This window comes from Ylistrum balloti, unplaced genomic scaffold (assembly GCF_031769215.1).
Source record: "Ylistrum balloti isolate Yb309-2 unplaced genomic scaffold, AGI_CSIRO_Ybal_v1 Utg371406, whole genome shotgun sequence".
Lineage (NCBI taxonomy): Eukaryota > Metazoa > Mollusca > Bivalvia > Pectinida > Pectinidae > Ylistrum > Ylistrum balloti.
The window spans coordinates 226,784-244,099 of NW_026782739.1; the positions used below are offsets into that span (position 1 = coordinate 226,784).

At 34.7% G+C, this 17,316-nt stretch overlaps 3 protein-coding genes across 3 annotated transcripts in view; 1 reads left to right on the forward strand and 2 right to left on the reverse strand.

The window, feature by feature from the left end:
* Window positions 1-239, reverse strand: part of LOC132562377 (tyrosine-protein kinase CSK-like) — a 44,153-nt gene extending 43,914 nt beyond the window's left edge. The window contains exon 1 of the mRNA XM_060227117.1: window positions 159-239. The gene's annotated coding sequence lies outside the window, so the exon portion shown is untranslated. The remainder of the gene's footprint in view (window positions 1-158) is intronic.
* Window positions 240-1,481: 1,242 nt separating this feature from the next.
* On the forward strand, window positions 1,482-5,363 carry LOC132562389 (F-box/WD repeat-containing protein 2-like). The gene is made up of 3 exons (XM_060227129.1): window positions 1,482-1,799; window positions 2,646-2,895; window positions 3,975-5,363. The coding sequence occupies exons 1-3, from the start codon at window positions 1,551-1,553 to the stop codon at window positions 4,913-4,915; spliced, it is 1,440 nt and encodes a 479-aa protein (XP_060083112.1). The 5' UTR covers window positions 1,482-1,550; the 3' UTR covers window positions 4,916-5,363.
* Window positions 5,364-8,297: 2,934 nt separating this feature from the next.
* Window positions 8,298-15,083, reverse strand: LOC132562392 (uncharacterized). Its single transcript, XM_060227133.1, has 2 exons — window positions 14,289-15,083; window positions 8,298-8,566 (listed from the first exon to the last, which is right to left on the reverse strand). The coding sequence occupies exons 1-2, from the start codon at window positions 15,081-15,083 to the stop codon at window positions 8,477-8,479; spliced, it is 885 nt and encodes a 294-aa protein (XP_060083116.1). The 3' UTR covers window positions 8,298-8,476.
* Between the last annotated feature and the right edge of the window lie 2,233 nt (window positions 15,084-17,316).

The window sequence follows — 17,316 nt, forward strand, 5'->3', positions numbered from 1 at the left end:
CTATCAGCAAAAACTAAGGTGGGTCTGGAGAAGGAAGTTGTTCTCAAGCACGAAGTGCTTTTGAAAGAAAGTATGCGTTCGAAATAGGTATTGCCATTAAACCGTCATTCTGTAATCATGTTATAATAATGTAAGTGGACAGGTGAATTTCAACTTACTGTTTTCCTTCTTTTGCAGTCAATAAGTCACACTTTTGTTACGATCAAGCAGGAAGAATAATTCGGCAGCCATGTTTCAGAAATAGCAACGGAAGTGGCGCCCTCGAAAGGGAAATAAGGGAATTAACTCCCGATTCAAAGGTTTGAGAACCGATGGGTATGTACTTTCTTTACAATGAATATATCTCATCTACAACTATTGACTACGTAATACTTTCTTCGTTTGCAATTTAGAAAAAAAACTATAAAATGACATCTAACAATGAAAGAAGTGAAATAAATAAAAACGCTTCAGCTGTGAAAGTGAAAGTAGACTGCTTTTGACCAAGTTAGATCATCAGGAACGTCAACACATCCTCTCATTACAGAAGATTGTTCTTTTCTGGACTCCAGACACATTGGTGTATAAATAAGTCATACGTACTTAAAATAACCATAAAAAATGTCATGTTGTCAATAAACTGACTTGAAATATGTACTTAAATGTACATGTATGTGATAAACCTCATTTAAATACAATAAATCAAATCTGTTGTCTTAATTTGTTTACAATTAAAAAAAAAAAAACAACAAAACAGTAGAATGTGATCCAATGGAAAGGAACCGGACTGTAAAATGAAGTACTTGTTAGTGAATCTATTTTCAGAATGTACCCGACTGTGCTTTTCTGAAAAATTGACAAATTGTCAATGTTTTTAAATTTAGATAAATTTTACCATTGTAGTAAATGGTAATTCATCTGACATGCTATTATTGTCAGTTAAAGAAGTGTTAGTTAAATGTCTTACTTGTTAAGGTTCATTCCATCCCAGGTTCTTGATAGATTTGTTGTAGTGGACATCGTGATGTTTATTGTGCTATCATAACTTATTTACTTCCTGTTTCAATCTTTTGTAGATAGGTTATTTCCCAAAATGTTTGTATGTAGATAACCCTATCAAACAAAAATTACAAGATTAAAACTCCCTGGTTTAACCATATTAATAAACTCTATTAAAACTTTGAGGTAAGTTTTACTGGATGTTAGAAACCTCCAGTGCTAATTTTTATTCCCCCCCCCCCCCCCCCCAGAATAACCATATATGGAATTTTATATGATGAAATTGTACAAAGAAAACCACTATGTTTTCACCTTAGATTTAGGCTCTTTTGATAAGTATAACATTAATGTTAAATGTTTGAAAAAATGTTTGTGTATATATATATATATATATATATCAATGGTATGGTTTAATATAGGAACTGTATAACAAATGTTTGTGAGATGCATATAACTACCTTTCTTGACTCTTTTATATCTTTTCATTTCAGTTATTATTTCTGAAATCTTCACTGAAAAGAAGAAATTTTGCTCAATATACTCTTGACATTTTTTGGAAACTGTAACAGACAATGGAGTCACAAGATTTTACAAAGTGGTTAGATTCTACCAAAGAATATTTCAAAACATTGAAGGAGGGAGAGAAAACACAGACCATGGAAGTATTACTACAGCTTTGTGGGCCAGAACAGTTGTTGTTTTTGACCCAGACTTATCTCCCCTTGAACTGTAAAATTGATTTTCTGACCTGTCTTCCCAATGAAATCAGTGATCAAATTCTTTGTTACCTTGATGCGACCTCAGTACACAGCTGCTGTTTGGTATGTATAACATGTAAGGAATGCCTTACAATCACATGCTTTGAATCAATTTATTTTTGTGAAAGGATTATTTTTGCTGACACAAAGTGATAAACAGTTAAAAATACAACATTTTAAACATTAATGAAATTTGAGACCCGCTAAAATATAACAATTATACAGTGATTTGGGATGCATATGTCTCACCTGGATAATACTACTCATAAAAAACCGGTACTGGTCAAAATTTCATTAATGAAATAATTAGTAGTCTCCAAATGGTACAGCAGGAGAGAATCGTGAGGTTTGGACTTTTAGTCAGTTGTTAGTCCAGCATAACCTTGTCCATAATATATCTAGCATACTTCATTTCATTTAATAAAATGGACAGATGAATATAACCTGCACGTAGTGTGAAATATAGTCTTTGTCAGAAAATGTAGCAAAATCAGGTTTGGACCACAAAATTTTAGACAAACGCCGGAACCACTCACACTAATTCTGTTACATTTCTTTCTCCTTTTTGTTTGGAGCATTCTCCCTGTTAGTCACAAGAAAAGCTGTTTCAGAGTGAATTTAGAAAGTAGCCTCAACTTCAGACCAGAAATCAAAATTGGATGCTCTTATTGTTAATTAATTTTCCCAGCAAGTCCAGTGTCAAAACATTTATGTATAAGTTCAGCCTGGTGCATTCCAAAATAGGGTCATTACTATATTAAGACTCAAAAAAATTGATTGTACATAATGCTAAGTACTGACCAAATGTTTTGTAAGGGGGGTGGGGGGTGGGCGGCTGGTCATGTTCAGAATAACTATTCCAGTGACCAACATGGATTAATGTTTGTTCATGTATTGTATGTCATACAGGTCAGCAAGTCCTGGAACTTGTGTGTAAGCCACTGTAAGAAGGTATGGACAGAGCTTGTTTGGCAGATTGGTGGTGTGAGACAGATAGTCCTTAACAAACCAGCTCATGTGTACAGGAATCAGTTCATCAGACGACAGACTTTCCTCACTACCTCACAGCGTGGGTCATATGTGTCAAGAGAGTACAGCCAGCAAAACATTGATAATTTCTGTGTTTGGTCCTACAGACAAGGACGCTTTGCAGTGACTGGTGAGTATAGGTTCATTTCTATGTATCGTCCCTTTGACAGGGACACTTTGCTGTGTGTAGTGAGTAGTGAGTGGTGAGTATAGGTTCATTTCTATGTATCGTCTCTTTGACAGGGACGCTTTGCTGTGTGTAGTGAGTGGTGAGTATGGCTTCATTTCTATGTATCGTCTCTTTGACAGGGACGCTTTGCTGTGTGTAGTGAGTGGTGAGTATGGCTTCATTTCTATGTATCGTCCCTTTGACAGGGACGCTTTGCTGTGTGTGGTGAGTTGTGACAGGTGAGTATAGGTTCATTACAATGTATCGTCCCTTTGACAGGGACACTTTGCTTTGTGTGGTGAGTAGTGAGTGGTGAGCATGGCTTCATTTCTATGTATCGTACGCTTTGCTGTGTGTGGTGAGTGGTGAGTTTGGCTTCATTTCTATGTATCGTCCCTTTGACAGGGACGCTTTGCTGTGTGTGGTGAGTGGTGAGTTTGGCTTCATTTCTATGTATCGTCCCTTTGACAGGGACACTTTGCTGTGTGTGATGAGTGGTGAGTATGGCTTCATTTCTATGTATCGTCCCTTTGACAGGGACGCTTTGCTGTGTGTGGTGATTATAACTTCATTTCTGTATGTGGTCCTAAAGGCAGGGACACTTAGCTGTGGTCTCACAGACAGAACACTTTGCTGTGTCGGACGAGTGTAGTTTTGTTTCCGTGTGCAGTTCTTTAGGTTGGGGCATTCTGCTGTATCAAGTGTAAACGGTTTTCATTTCTGTTTATGGGCCCATAGACAGGGGCAATTTGCTGTGTCTGGTAAATATGATTTCACTTGTGTGTTTGGTCCTACAGACAGGGACTCTTTGATGTCTGGTTAGTATTGGTTTTTTGGTTTCGTTTCTGTGTTTGTTCATTAAATGGGTGCTCTTTGCTGCATCTCATTAATATGATTTCATTTCTCTGCATGGTCTTAGAGACAGGATCACTTTGCTGAAGCTGTATTGTGAAAAACTTCATTGTTTCATGCAATGTTATTAAATGAAGAAAACGACAAAAATGTTTTTGAAATGCAAAGACAAATTGTAATTGTTTCAGGTAAAGGTGCTGCAGAAGTGTTCGTGGGAGAGATAGATTCCCCTGAAGATGGAGTTTCTGTACCAATAGACTGTGCTGTACGTGCCATGGCAATGGACAAAGAATATTTATACATAGCATCAGATTCTATTGCCCTTGTTTACGACCTTCAAAAATTTGACCTTTATCAGATGTTTCAAGGTCATGTACGCTGTCTTCTCTCCATTGATGGTGACTCTTATAGAGGATTAGTTTTGACTGGATCAGCTGATTGTACCATTAAGTTGTGGAATCTTTACACTGCAGAAATAATCTTCTCTTCTCATTTTCACCATGTTGGCTGGGTCTGTCATGTACAATTTTTAAAGAATTTGACTCCATCAATAAAGAGTTTCATGTCTTATGATTCCAATGCTCATTTAAGTGTATGGACTGTACATAAATCTGAACGATCTGAAGTGTGGACTGTACAACATGTTGACGATGTGTTGACAGACATGAAAAGGATTCCATTACCCTCCGATGACAAGTGTGGGTTTTTTGTGTTCCAGAAACCTACTGATGTGTATCAGACAAAATTCTGTATAATAGCTTACTTTAATATAGTATTACAACACTCAGAGAATCATAAATACAAACTAAAATTGGTCAAACATATAGATATAAATCACCGCTTTCAAGACATGTTGGCTATAGGTGATAGGTTTGTGGTATTTACTCAAGTGACGCTGGAGAAACATTCAGTATGTGTATATGACTTACACAGGCAAAGACTATTGATGAGGGTACCACTACCAGACGCACTTCCTGTAGGAAAATGGGCAGTGACCTTGGAGAACCAGGAATGGCTGAGTGGTTTTACTAGTGCCAACCTACCACAAAGTCTATTCTTTGTACTGGTCCCTCAATTTATACATAAACATGAGATCAAGCTGCTACACCACACCGACAGAAAACCTTAAGGTAGTGATACAGCACTTCCCAAGGTGACAAACTGATTTTAAAACCCACCCCTGTTTAAAGATAAAATTAACTTTCCAAAGATGACCAAACTTTACACAATCTCTTTCAACAGCTTCAACTTTCACTTTGATATCTATTGGAAAAAAAACACTGGATAAGGTCTTATATATTCCTGAGAAGTGAAGAACTTACTTTAAACTGAAAGAAATAAGGAAATTCTGTGTAAGTTTTGGAAATAAACACTATAGAATTACTTTCTTAGATGAGTAGCTGTATATATTTGTATTGAGCCTGTTGTCTGTTGTAGTTTTATGGTATACATTTGCCAGAGAATCTGATATGAACATTGAGAATCTAATACTTCTTTTTTCCTTCTATAGCTGAACTATATCATCATGGACTTTGATATAGATATAAGTCTGTGGCAGCAGTGAATGTCAGTCTCCATACGGGTTAAGGATTACTAACATGATTTTCCAAATTCTACAAAATGTACATATGTGCAGAATTTGCCAGCGGTCTGGGTCATTTTGAGATAGAATCTACCTATAGCAACTAACTGGTGGCTACTGTATTGAACAACATACTAGAGGTCTGTTGCATGCCATCGAGAGCAATAAGGGTAAAGTGTCTTTCCTTGTGCCACAACAACATCTGCACAGACAGGTCTGTTTTTTAGCTTCTTGAGAAAAATGCCCCATCACATGTAGGCACATTGAGATTGCAAAGTCCAGCACTTAATCAAGTGGGATATCACAGCCTCTGTGGGGTACACCAAGAAAAAACAAAGAAGAAAAAGAAATTGGTATGCTTTATTACAAATTTTACTTTGTTGTGAACACTTGTGCAAAGACACTACATAACACACATCTGCAGAAAATGTTAAACATGACAAGTTATCTTCTCATAATATTTATATAGGCTTAACATGTTAATTAAGATGTAAAATCTACACAGTTCTCATTTGACTGCAACTGATTTCTAGGTACATACTGTATTTGGAGGGTCCGACTCTTCCCCAGTAGTAAAGTGGAAGGAATTAAAATGGTTTGAGATTGGACTAAATGCAATGTTCACTAGTCATCCTTTATACACATTTTCATATTCTTGACAGCTTTCCGTACATTTGTTTGCTGGGATATTAAGCAGAATTTATAAAATCTACCCAAATAAATTTAGTACAGGTGAAGAGGCGTCTACTGACAGTAACCAGAAAATATGTAAGGCACACAGATGAAGAGATAACTGGTTAAAATTATAACCATGTAGAATTTTGTAGGTTATACTGAACCTTCTACTGGCCAAATAATGCTAACACATTATCATTGATACTAGAATGTTGGAACAAAGACACCAGGAGCTAGGGGTGATCATTAACCCAGTAGGAGTTGTACTCCAGTAGTTGTCATAAATTAGGTGGGATTTTGTAGCACTGGTCACTAGACTAATACTTATGAAATAGTACACTATCTTATACAAAATATTAAATAATACACAATCATTTGATAGATAGATGGCATGTTGCCTTGTATTGTTATGATGAACGTGAAGCAAAACTTTGGAAAATTTTGTGCAACAAACTTGTGATCAGAAAATTCAATGAGTTTTACTTTCTAAAAGATATGATGTATACATTTTATCAACTGGAACATATCATGGCACACAGTCTAGTTAATGTTTGAATAGTGTCTTTGATATTTCCTTAGATCATTTGCATTTATTTCCTGACAGTTTTGATTTGAACTTTGACCTTTTTGTGACTCAGTTTGTCAAGTAAATGTTGGTATAATGACTGAAATGTTCTATTAAACCTTTTTCATTTCTTTTGTTGCAATTCTAATTTGAACTTTGACCTTATTTGTGACCATGACCTTTGTTTGTTTTCTGGTGGGGATTGATATGAATAAGGAATGAATCGTTAAAATGTGTTTTTGCAAAAGAATCATAATCTTGTGAATCAAAAGCTCAATTTGAATTTCGAATGCATTTTTTAAAAAATACGATTCTCAATCACTTTCCAACTGATAATTATTCTATGTTGTTTTTGTGACCCTTACGTACTGCACAATCTGCTGCATGACATGTGACCATATTAATCATTGGATGCTGTTCAGGATAAAGGCACACATGAGTTGTCTTTCCTGAGGTAGGTTGGGTAAAAATAGATATCTTTATCCAAGCTAGAAAACAAAAGAATCCTCCATGAAATCTGATTGAAAATTATTCCAGACAATAGAATGCTGACAGATCGATGGACAAAACACACCATACCATACATGTAACTAGTAATATATACGGCTTAGATGTATAAAAACACATTGCATATTATATGTTGATAAATAAAATAACATGGTTTGTATTCTGTAATAAATAACAACAATTAAATGTTAAAAAATAACAATCAAAATTTATCTTTGGATCAAAATGATTAAATATCACAGAAAATGCCATATAAGGGTAGTATATATGTATTATTTACCCATCCCTAAGTAAAACCATACAACATAATGATCGAGAATACAAAGATATATACACATATTAATTCCATATTTATTAGAGCTTGTTATAATTCTCTACAAAACACAAGAAACACTCGAGAAAATGATGAAGTATTGCAGATTATAATTAGCTAAAGTTTGAACCTTAATTGATTCACTTTTATCATACATGAAATTATTTGAATTTCTTGAAAATCAAATTTGCCAAACATTATTCTCTTTAATGATAAATGTTAAATTTCTGGCTTAAAAAAATAGAAAAATGGAAATTCTTTACTCATCTAATGGTTCCGTTTGTACAGTGTTGAAATGGGTCATATATACATTTTGAACACAAAATTAGCATATATTACTGGAAAGATATCTGATGTTGAGAAAGTTATATAAATGAACACAAGGTCAGTAATTTGTTCAGCAGAACAGGACAGATCCATGCATTACCACAGATCTCAGTTTAACACTGATTTATCCAAGTAAACATACAACCAATGTCCAGTTAGTCTCAGGAAGGTAACATATCATTGCTATTGATACGAGTAACATTAAGACACATATCAGGACACAAACTTGGATGTGATAAGAGATGCAATGTACCTATTGTCAGTATGGATGCAAAAATTCAATATGACTAGATATTATGTTATGGATACTCTTTTCTGGGCAAATATTTTCATTGAAAAAAAGGCTTGACAATCAAGAGAAACAGTTGAAAGAGTACTCCAGTTTCCAACCAGATCACCATTAATCGTAAATATATTTTAATAACTGACCTATGTTTTCTTCTTTTCATTTCAATTGAATTTCAACAAAATCACAAAACTTGATTGAAAAGAAAAATACTGAAGTAATTTACATGAATTAATTGAGAATCACAAGTCATGAATGTAATGCACATTTCAAATTCTGTCCATATCGATACTGATGAGAAACAAACAACAGAATTAAACATAGTATTAGATACATGTATCATGGACAATATGGTGTGTGATGAGGGAGTTTGTAAAAAAAAAAAAACCTGTGCTCTCTGTGCTATTACATAAATGTATTATGCTGTTCTGTCCTTCAGTCCTGGCTGAACCGGTCGTTCCATGGTGGGCGCTCTGTTATTGGAACTGATTCAGGCTTCTTGGCACTTTTTGGTTTCTTGTTTGGCTGTAAGGATAAATACGATAATGTAATCATTAATTATTCTCATAATTGTTTCTTATTTGACTGTAAGGAAAAAACACTATACATGTTTTTTTCTATTGACTAAATGTAAATTATGTAGAAAATTAAATGTTCTATGAAGATTATATATATTTGTATATTATTTAATGATCTAGCAATTCTCTAAAAGCACTATCAGAAATAATACAAAGATATGTACACCAGGATGAGTCACTCTTTTGAAAATTATCCATTTTATAGATGTCCTACATATATAAAGTAGATTATTGAAATTTAAACTTTATTTTGATATTACTTATATTTTTACTTACATATAAATATTACACATTAAAAAATAATACTCATTAAATTTGTCATATCCTAAAGGTACTTTTAAATAGTTCTGTCATTCTTGTGTACAGAGTACTTTAAAATTATTATATATATATTCGTAAACATTTCAGAAGTCTATGCATTGTTTGTGTTTATCATTAGATCGTCCAAATCCATCTATCAAATCCTAAGGATGGAAAGACCTATTGATATTTTTCTGACCTTATTTTAAAGTCAAATAATAAAATTACATCACATTCTTACATTTATCCAATAAAGTATATAATAGTTGTGTTGTCAGAGCAGGTAGCTGGTTAGAGGGTTACAGTACAATGTACTGCTGAAACAAGTATTTGTACAATACCATATGGTTGGCTGTACCGCATTCATTAACCCACATGATGTATACAGTCTTACTGTTCAAACAAGATTTGATGTATTTTATGTCCTGTTATAACCTGAATCAAAATTTAAATGATTGCCCTGTGACTGACTGAAGGATAAAGTATATAGTGATAATACATGACACAGTATATTAACAATAATTTTAGGGAGGATAAAAAGGAAGATTTGATAATGTTAGATAGGATACATCACTTCCAATATTAATGTACATGGAAATTTACATCAGATGAGTTTCAATTCATTTAAGATTGATTGATGTAACAGGTCTTGAGAATTTTTCATTTTATCGAACCTCTGGTGAAGTACAATGAAAAATTTGTGACAAGTTTGATTGATCTGTTATGAATTGGAAATGAATGAAAGATTCTATTTACCATATAACTTAACCTATAAGATAAATTATTTAAACAGTATTTTATTACACAAGATACAAAAGAATCTAAAGTAGCAATATTTTCAATGTAGGTGTTATTCTTTGGGGATGATACTCACACAATGCATATGACGCCATGAAATTATGATGTTACAATTGAAACAATGGGAACCTTCACTCAGGCACAGTCCTAACTAGCTCATATTATACTTTTGTAATAAGAAAAATTGATGTAATAGGTTTTATTACACTGATAACAGGGTAGTTATGTGATAGATATATCTGCTATGATATATTAACACTAGGAACAAGGATCAAGCTGCTACAAAGATGATTAAAAAACTTCTTTTTCTATTGAAAAGCAACAGTTTCTACATATATATGAAATCATGCAGTAGAAGTGAAAGCTGTGGTCCTCACTCTCACAAAACTTCTCAGAGAAAATTGTTTATGATCTTAGATTACCTGTACACACAATATTTAATCCATTATAGATATAATAGTTCTATATGTTAGATAAAACTTACATGAAGTTTTGTGGAATGAAGGGCTGCATTAATCAAAACCATAGCCTTGTATACAACTATAGTGATGTTACCAGCACTTAAATTCTACACTACTAACACAATACATATGCATATACACTTAAGCTGTTACAAAAAAGAAACAAAAAAATAGATATAAAAAGCAAGGAAGCAGCATGTGTAAGGAGGATACAATATTGGTGTATTACAAGATACCATTAAAAAAGACAACTAAAACATTGCAGAAAAATTGAATTTGAATCACAACACTATAAAAATGCTCTATAGTTACTGACTGGCATAGGTATACACACTGAATAGAATATGTAACAGGCAGGTTATCTTAAAGCATTGAAAACAAGATATCTTCTTTTATATAAAGTCAATGTTTATAGATGCAATACCTTAACTTTTAGGAGTTTCATAACCTTAGAAGTTATACAATCACTAGAAGTCGTACAACAACTAGAAGACAAAACCCTTAGAAGTACTGCAACCCCTAGAAATCCTACAACCCCTAAAAGTCCTTCAAGCCCTAGAAACCATAAAACCTCTAGAAGTCAAATAACCCCCAGAAGTCACACAGCCCTAAAGTCAAACTCACTAGAAGACAAACAACTACTAGAAGACAAAACCATTAAAACTCTAGAAACCATACAATCTCTTTGATCCCTTAGAAGCAACAACTCCTGTAACCATACAACTCTAAAAGTACTGCAACCCCTAAAAATCCTACAATCCCTGAAAGTTCTACAACCTCTTGAATTCCTGCAACCCCTGGCTAGCAGTCCTACAACTCAAAGAAATCCTACAACCCCTAGAAGTCCTTCAAGCCCAAGAAATCATAAAACCTCTAGAAGTCAAACAGCCCCCTCCCCCAGTAGTCACACAACCCTATAGTCGGACTCCATAGAAGCCAAACAACTATTAGAAGGCATAACCATTAGAACTCTAGAAACCATATAATCTCTAGAAATCCTTATAAGTCTACAACCCCTATAAGACCTCCAATTCCTAGAAGTCCTGCAAACTCTAGAAATCATATAACCCATTGATGTCATACAATCCCTAGATGTCATACAACCCCTAGATGTCATACAACCCCACAAATCATAAACCCCTAGAAGTCATACAATCCCTAGATGTCATACAACCCCTAAATCATAAACCCCTAGAAGTCATACAACCCCTAGATGTCATACAACCCCACAAATCATAAACCCCTAGAAGTCATACAATCCCTAGATGTCATACAACCCCACAAATCATAAACCCCTAGAAGTCATACAACCCCTAGATGTCATACAACCCCTAAATCATAAACCCCTAGAAGTCATACAATCCCTAGATGTCATACAACCCCACAAATCATAAACCCCTAGAAGTCATACAACCCCTAGATGTCATACAACCCCACAAATCATAAACCCCTGGATGTCATACAACCCCTAGATGTCATACAACCCCACAAATCATAAACCCCTAGAAGTCATACAATCCCTAGATGTCATACAATCCCACAAATCATTAACCCCTAGAAGTCATACAACCCCTAGATGTCATACAACCCCTAAATCATAAACCCCTAGATGTCATACAACCCCTAGATGTCATACAACCCCACAAATCATAAACCCCTAGAAGTCATACAACCCCTAGATGTCATACAACCCCACAAATCATAAACCCCTAGATGTCTTACAACCCCTAGATGTCATACAACCCCACAAATCATAAACCCCTAGAAGTCATACAACCCCTAGATGTCATACAACCCCTAGATGTCATACAACCCCACAAATCATAAACCCCTAGAAGTCATACAACCCCTAGATGTCATACAATCCCACAAATCATAAACCCCTAGATGTCATACAACCCCTAGATGTCATACAACCCCTAGATGTCATACAATCCCACAAATCATAAATCCCCTAGAAGTCCTGTAATACCCAGAAGTCGTACAACTTGAAGTCATTAAGATTTCTATCAGTGTCCACTCATGTAGTGATTGAAATTAATGGTCGAAGTTAAGTCATAATGAACTTGTCTTTATTGATATTTATACCATGTGATAACATTGTTCACAAAACACATAAGGTCAAATGAGTGTCCATGTATCAACTAAGGTCATATGATGACAGCATCAATAAAACTAAGATTATACTAAAATACAACTGTACATGGCAACTAAATAAATGGGGGACACTCAGTGTCTATGCACTTCATAAGCCAACATGTTTCTACACTAGCATAGTACAAAATGCTGTATCTATAACCATTCACATAATTCCTGACATCAGTTAATTAATCTGGAGACAAAAACACAGGTACTACATACTGATATAATACAACTGTTTAAATGAGTTAAATATTTGAATGGTACCAAGATAAGGACTGCATGGCTTTGCTGTTATTGTGAACAACAAGAGTGTGTGAATGAAATATTTCAAAATCTTTTTTCTTTTCAACAAATCCAATCACTAATAGTAATGAAGTATCAACCATAGCTATTTTAAACTTCACTTTTTTACAAAATGAAATTTGGCAAAAGAGAAGACATAAAAATAGTGTAATTCACCAACACTAGTGGTTCACAATAACTTGCGTCATTTCAAATGGATTGGAGGGATTTGTCAACAGTTCTTGTTTTGTGTAATCCATTCTTAATTAAAAAAAGAAATATATGATAAAAGATGTATAGATAAACTTCACTATAACGTTAATACTTAAGTGATAAACATATGATATATTGAAGAAAGATGCATTTGTGCAGATTGAAACAACTCTGTAGGTTTACCGATATGCATTCCTTTTCAGAGAGAGTTCATCCTGAAATTAATGGCAGTTAGTAAAATAATTACACTGTTACAAAGATAAACCATAACTTGTCTTGGGTATCAAATAACGAAAAACATATTATTGCTGATCAAATTACCTTAACATTTTTGGGGTCTTTCTAATCGTCGTATTTTCTCAAAATTTTGTACAGTCTCCAAAAAACTGAAGTGTTTTTTTTCTTTGAGTTATGAGAATAATTAATTTGCTTCATTATAATGTCATACAACATGATATAGTTTCTTTGTGACATCATATGTCTTACTGTGAAGAAGGGTTGTGTTATAGGTTTGAAATGTTGGACCAGGGTTGTTAAAATTTCATTCATAAAATAAGGATAGACTTATTGATTTCATTTTGCTCTTTGAAGAGCCCCCAACTACAGTTATTGCCCTTGTTTGTCAATACACTCATACACTAATATTAGTGTATGAGTGTAGTGCATGTGTGCCTCAACTACATGATTTGTGATCTGTATTAATATTCGCAGGTCTGTCCCAATTTATGACTGAAATACTTCAGAACATTTTCTTTGGGATTTTCTTTGGCTATCAGAAAATTTAAGAGTGACTTTTCAATGACAGTAGTCTTCTTCATCTGACAAATGACTGCCCTGAAGCATATTATCAATGACACAAGAAGTATATGAAATGGTAAAGAATCAACATGACTTTTTTGTCTGTACCAAAATCCTATGTTTGAAAATTTGTCTGATGAAGGTGACAGTGTTGTCCTTTGTCTGTCATAATGAAAGAGTTGTCTTCTTTTTTCTGAGGCTGTGTTGGAATGTGAAAAATCTTTCAATGCAGCTGTCCTGAGATGTAAAATGTCTACCTTTTATTGGGGCTGTAATCGAACATGAAAACAATTGTCTACCTTTAAAAAAAGTTGTAACAAATACATAAGAATTATCTGCTGTATTGTACCTTCCAATGTGTTTTGCCTACATTTCTACATTCTAGGAGACTGCCCTACAATATAAAAGAACTCTATTCCGTGTCAAACCTGGAAAAATTGATGACAGTTCACTTCTTAAATTATTGAGCAAATTAAGGTGAAAAAATTCCTGCTAATCTAATTATTAACAAGTAACTGGCTTCAATCATTTTTCTGCAATCACATATGTGAATACTTTACCAATGTTTCATTCTGTAATGCTTTTATTGTTTATTTTCCTTTAGATGACTATTATACTGTACCATAATTGAGCGTCAATATTTTATAATTACATGGTGCAGCACAATCTTCTTACCATAAGACCTTGGCGAGGTACAATCCTGCGACCTGGACCTTGTGATGATAAGGCATTCCTGGTTGGTGTGGCACCGGCTGAAGGTGGTGCAGGTCGACGCTGCCTGGCACTGTACACTGAAGTCATTGAAGATGGGGCATGTGGGTCAACTGCATTACCAACTGCTGGATTAAGAACGTTTGGATTTTTGTCCTTTATTGGAGGAAGAGGGGCATTTTTAGCAAAAAGATTTTCTCTCGACGAAGTACCAGATGCAACTCTGCCCTGAGAAGACATTGTTCTTGTATTGGAATTAGCCCTGCTATTTGAGATTGTCCTGGTATTAGAACTCGCCCTGGACTGAACAGCGCTACCAGGGACCATTATAACTGACGACCCGTTGACAAGAGATGCTTCCGCGGGATTAAACTCTTTATCCTGGTCCTTTTTCTGCAGAATCATCCGAAGTTTTCTATTGACATTGTAGGCCTCTTGAAGCAGTACATCAGTATCTTCTTCAGAAAGTTCAACCGATTCAAGCATTCGCATCACTTCGTCTGGATTAGTAAGGTCAAATTGAAACATTTCGTTTGGTTTTACAGCTGCTGAAGATTCTGATACTTCATCAGCAATAAACGTTTTTTCGTCATCCTTAACTGTCAAATCAGTTCCTCGGCTTTCTAGTTCAATGCCCGATTCCGGTGACAGACTGTCATTTAACCGGCGTGGCGAATCCGTTTCGTCGTCGATTTCGAGCTCATATCTTTCTGACAGAGAGGAAAGTTCCCTTCCTTCGTGGTCGACAACTTCTGCCATCCTTGCTGACGTAAGATTGTTTTAGCTCTTGTTGAAATCTATCACATTTTTGAAAGTGTTTACAAAATCTCCTGTGATGTCATTCGTTACGGAAGTCGTTTAAAGGACGCCACCTGTCGAAAGAGTCATAAAACCGTTTACGAAAATAATACTATATCGATAGGTTATACGATACCATTTTTTGACAATTTTCGCCAAGGATATAGAACATAACATATTTGCTAACGATTATCATACTCATTTCTTTACTTTGTCATTTGGATATGAAATGATAATTTAAAAAATCGCATGGGTGTCTAAGAGTGTTTTTTCCAGCTTTGTCGCAACAGAACTACAGAGGGCGGCAAACACGATTTTTGACAAGGTAATGTTAGTTATTATGAACCTAGCGATTTTGGCTAACGGTACTTACTTGAATTGAATAATAACATTTACACATGCTTGTGCTGGATACGCTTACAGAAACAGGTGCTGTGCTTAGACTAACATGGCCGGTGCTCGAACACTTTTTGTATTTTCGGTTCTCTTTCCACCGATTTGTCCGCACATGATGCAGGATAATTATGGGGTATATTTACACTTCTACCTGTTAATAATTAACGTGGTAATCTGAATCCAGCAGACAACTTTGCATCTGATCCTGCTGTGCGCGACAACTGTCAAAATAAGCGTCATTTCTTTGAAAGTTTGTTTACTTCATTATGCTGAAATAGTAATAGTAAAATATACTAAGTAGGAACTTATAATCAATTGCAGACCGTTACGTATTTCGGAATGGCCATTTTGTCTAGCTGTATCATATAAACTGTTGACCTTGCACCCGGATCATTTTGGCTGTTGAAACATGTCATGCTTCCAGAAAGAATACAAATTTGTGATTTAAATCAATCACTATATAGAATTATGAGTAGATCTATTCATTTCATTGGAAAATTTGCATTTTTCATGAATACACATTTTTTCATGCCAAACATCCGCCTAGATATGATGAAATCACCTTTCAATTCATCCTCAGATGCCAGTGTTTTGTTGTCTGTCATGTGAATAAAAATCCGCATTTATTCTCATAATTTTTTAGCAATGGAAATCCAAATATGTATGTTTTATATTGAAAAAAAAACGATGTTTAAATCATGACTTTTGACGACCCATTTCTGATTTTATTTAACTAGTGAATTGTAGACCAAGAGATCAAAAATCAACTTTATTTAAATAGTTTTGTTAAAGAATAAAAGGCTCATTTGAGAAAAAAAGAAACCATTAAAACTTAATCTAATCCATTAGAAAGGTGCACACATAAACACAGATATCCGTCACTTTTGCACCCATCAATGTATTTTGATTTGGATTTTCATCAAAATGTTATTCCTGTTCAAATGATAATTGTATGTCGAAAAAAAGAGGGGGTGGTGGGGAGGCTTATTTGCGGGAGGGTGCTTATTTGCGGTGAATTACGGTAATACATGTGTACTTCTGGGTCACTCTAAGCTAACCAAAGCATCTTTGTGCTTTAGTGATGTCATCAGAAACGGAAATGCAATCACATCTTTAATACACATGTCAATCATTTCAGGTGAGGTTGTATCTGTGGATATTTTTAAGAAAAATACTGGTATTTCACCAATCAGTTTATAAATAAATCTTATAGTATGAACACATTTCAAGTCATTTATGTATTTGTTTGATGGCAGTTCATTGACAGAGCGTAGCTAGTGAGAAATGGTTCTTAAGGGCTCTGAAACTAATGTGCCATGGATATAGAATGACATTACAACAATATCTTGAATGTACACAGGTTCCAAGTTTTGTGAATATCCACCATTACATCGGTGGTATGTTACCACTGAAAATGTCATAGCACAAGTATTCAGATCAAAATAGCTAAAAACTACATTTTGTGTTCTATCTCAAGAAGACGGAAGAATGTATCTTTGACAAGAAAAATATATAAGGCAGTGTTGGGTTGGGGGTGGGGGGTGGGGATGGGCCGTATATGTAAATGAAGACAGTACATATTCTATTAATTAGACATCCAATTTGGTTTCATTGACTCCTGTAAGTAAATGCATGGAGAGAAAAAGAGGCAAATAAAATGGCCTAAAGTTTAAACTGTTTACTTTAACCACTTGAAGCAAAGCAAAATTTCATATTCCCAGATGTTGATGAACCTGGTGGTAATCATCAGCTGTGAGCTGCCTCATAGTATTGGCTTTTCAGTTATCCGGATGTGCTC